At 43.1% G+C, this 2,788-nt stretch overlaps 1 protein-coding gene across 1 annotated transcript; it reads left to right on the plus strand.

The window, feature by feature from the left end:
* LOC149266453 (uncharacterized) lies at positions 1 to 996 on the plus strand. Its single transcript, XM_089408277.1, has one exon. It carries the CDS (start codon positions 1 to 3, stop codon positions 994 to 996), a length of 996 nt encoding a protein of 331 aa, XP_089264403.1.
* The last annotated feature ends 1,792 nt before the right edge of the window (positions 997 to 2,788 follow it).

Consider the following 2,788-nt stretch of genomic DNA (forward strand, 5'->3'; position numbering starts at 1 on the left):
ATGGCGAGCAACTCTCCATACCCCTCATACTCAATGATGAAAGTTCTCTCCTGGAATAGTAGGGGACTAGGGCACCCCTCCAAAATAGTTGCCTTAAAAGATCTTATAAATCATGAGAAACTTGGAATTCTTTTGGTACAAGAAACAAAACAAGGACAGCAAGAAATGAAAGGAATCATTGGTCAACAAAAGCAGTACAATGGTAGCATTTGCGAATCAAGGGGCGCTTCCGGGGGAATCGCAACCCTATGGAATCACAGCATATGGAATCTCATAACAGACACAGTCAGCCAGCATTGGATAAAGACCATTCTAGAGAACATTAGAGACAGCCAAAGGATAGTCATTTATAACATCTATGCACCAAACCATTATAGAGATAAAGAGCAGTGTTGGGCTGCCCTTAAAGCAAATATAGATGAAGAAGAAAACAACAGTATTATTCTTGGGGGAGACCTCAATCTCATTCTACATTCAAATGAGAAAAGAGGAGGCTGCTTCAATCCAGATCCCTACAGAACGCAGTTGGAGACCATCATGCAGGATCACGATCTTATTGACATTGTCCCAAAAAATCGAAGGTTCACCTGGAGCAATCGCAGGTTGGGCAAAGGCAATATCATGGAGAGGCTGGATAGAATTATGGTGAATGTCACGTTTCTCTCCTCCTTTTCTACTGCCTACGCCACCATCCTTCCCTTCTCTGCTTCTGATCACTATCCCACTACTCTTGTCCTCGAAGCCCACTGCCCCTTAGGGCCCATCCCCTTCAAATACAGCCCCCTGTGGAACAGCATCCCAGCTACCAAAGAAATCATTCAAAGCGTTTGGTGTCAACACGTAGAAGGATCGCTAGGGTACATATGGGAAAATAAGCTAAAAAGGACTAAATATGCCTTAAAGGATTGGGCAAAAAACTGCTACACAGAGCCTGAGAAAGAAAAACAAGAAATAAAAACCAAACTGGAAAACATTCACAGCATAATAGAGGAATGAGGACTTCTGCAGGAAGACAAGGACCGTGAAAGTGAACTCTATTTCCAGCTTTATCGCGCCAACTAAGAGGAGGAGCAGAAATGGAGAATAAAATCTAGGTAGCTATGGCTGCAAGGAGGAGATAAAAACTCTGCTTTCTTTCATAAGCAGGCTACGGTTCAGAAAATTAGGAACAATGTTACATCTATCATTGATGGAGAAGGCAATCTTCAAACCACTCAAGGTGCTATTAGAAAGGAAGCTTTAGATCATTACAGTGCTCTCCTAACAGAAACGAAAGAGGAGGAAAATTATTCAAATTCGCTGCAATATCTCCCTACTGGTTTCCCAATATGCTTTTACAGAGCTTACTGGGGAACAATTAAAAAAGATCTAGTCAAAATGATAAAATGGATTCAGCGTAAGGGCAAAATTGGAGGTTTCACCAATGCCACCCATCTTGCCCTTCTTCCCAAAGAGAACCGCCCTTCATCTTTCTCCCGATTTCGACCCATTTCTCTTTGCAATTCCTCTTACAAAATCCTGACCAAAATCCTTGCCACTCGCCTCAAACCTCTTCTCCCTTCGATCATCTCTGAAAACCAAGGAGGATTCCTGGCCAACAGGCAAATCTCCGACTCTATCCTCCTCGTTCAAGAAGCTATTCATTCCAGCCAATCTAGAAATGAAAAAGGTTTTATTCTGAAATTAGACCTGGCCAATGCCTTCGACAGAGTCAGGCATTCCTTCCTCATTGTTGTTCTAAAGAAAATGGGATTTGTTGCGCCCTTCCTTGATCTCATCAAAGCTTGCATTTCTGGCCCTTGGATTTCTCCTCTTGTTAACGACAGACCTAGACCTTCCTTCCAATCTTCTCGAGGGCTAAGACAAGGTTGCCCCCTCTCTCCTTATCTGTTCATCTTGATGGCTGAATCCTTTAGTAAAGCTTTGGACCACAATCGGAGGGTCGGTCTCATTACTGGCATTAAATTCGAGAATGGGGTCAAAAACATAAATCACTCTCAATTTGCTGATGATACTTTGTTAATAGGAGGAGCTTCCAACATTATAGCCCGCCGCTTCAAAGCCCTCTTGGACAAATACATGAGCTACTCAGGAGGTATGGTTAATCAACTCAAAAGTTGCATCTATGGCTGGAACACTACAGCTCAAGTCCTTCATAACATCGCCAGCACCTTTGGGGTCCCTTGCAATTTAGATTGGGAGCACTTCACTTATCTGGGCATGCCAGTGAGTGCTGGTCCTCTGAAAACTGAAGTGTGGGATACCATCATAGATAAAATGAAAAGGAAAGTGCAGCAATGGGGTTCCACATGGCTCAATCCAGCAGGTCGCCTTGTTCTTCTGAAAACAGGTCTATCTTCTCTTCCCTTATACCAATTTATGCTTCTGCAAGCACCTGCCATTTTCCATCATAAAATGGAAATCATTCTCCGCCACTTCCTTTGGCAAGGGGGGAAAAATGAAAAAAAGAAGTTCAATCTTGTTAGTTGGAAGTAGGTCATTCAAACCCACGATCATGGAGGACTAGGAATCAGATCTCCCAAGTTCCTAAATCTGGCTTTTGGTGGCAAGATCATTTGGAGATTCATCAGCGGCCATTCAGCTTGGTGGAAAAGAGTGTTGGAGGCCAAATATCTAAATTTTCCAAGACAGTACCTTTTGGACAGCGATATCCCCAATAGAGGTTGCTCCAAAATCTAGAGATTGTGCAAGAAAGCAATCCCCTTTCTGGCCCAAAACATCTCTAAAGTTCCTAGGGGCAGCACCAAAATCAAATTTGGAGCAGACA

The sequence above is a fragment of the Pinus tabuliformis genome, chromosome 6, assembly GCF_031772625.1.
Source record: "Pinus tabuliformis cultivar Carrire ecotype Pingquan chromosome 6, CPIR1, whole genome shotgun sequence".
Classification (NCBI taxonomy): domain Eukaryota; kingdom Viridiplantae; phylum Streptophyta; class Pinopsida; order Pinales; family Pinaceae; genus Pinus; species Pinus tabuliformis.

Excerpts from the sequence above, each read along its gene's own strand:
- LOC149266453 (XM_089408277.1), top strand. The coding sequence starts at position 1 with ATGGCGAGCAACTCTCCATACCCCTCATACTCAATGATGAAAGTTCTC.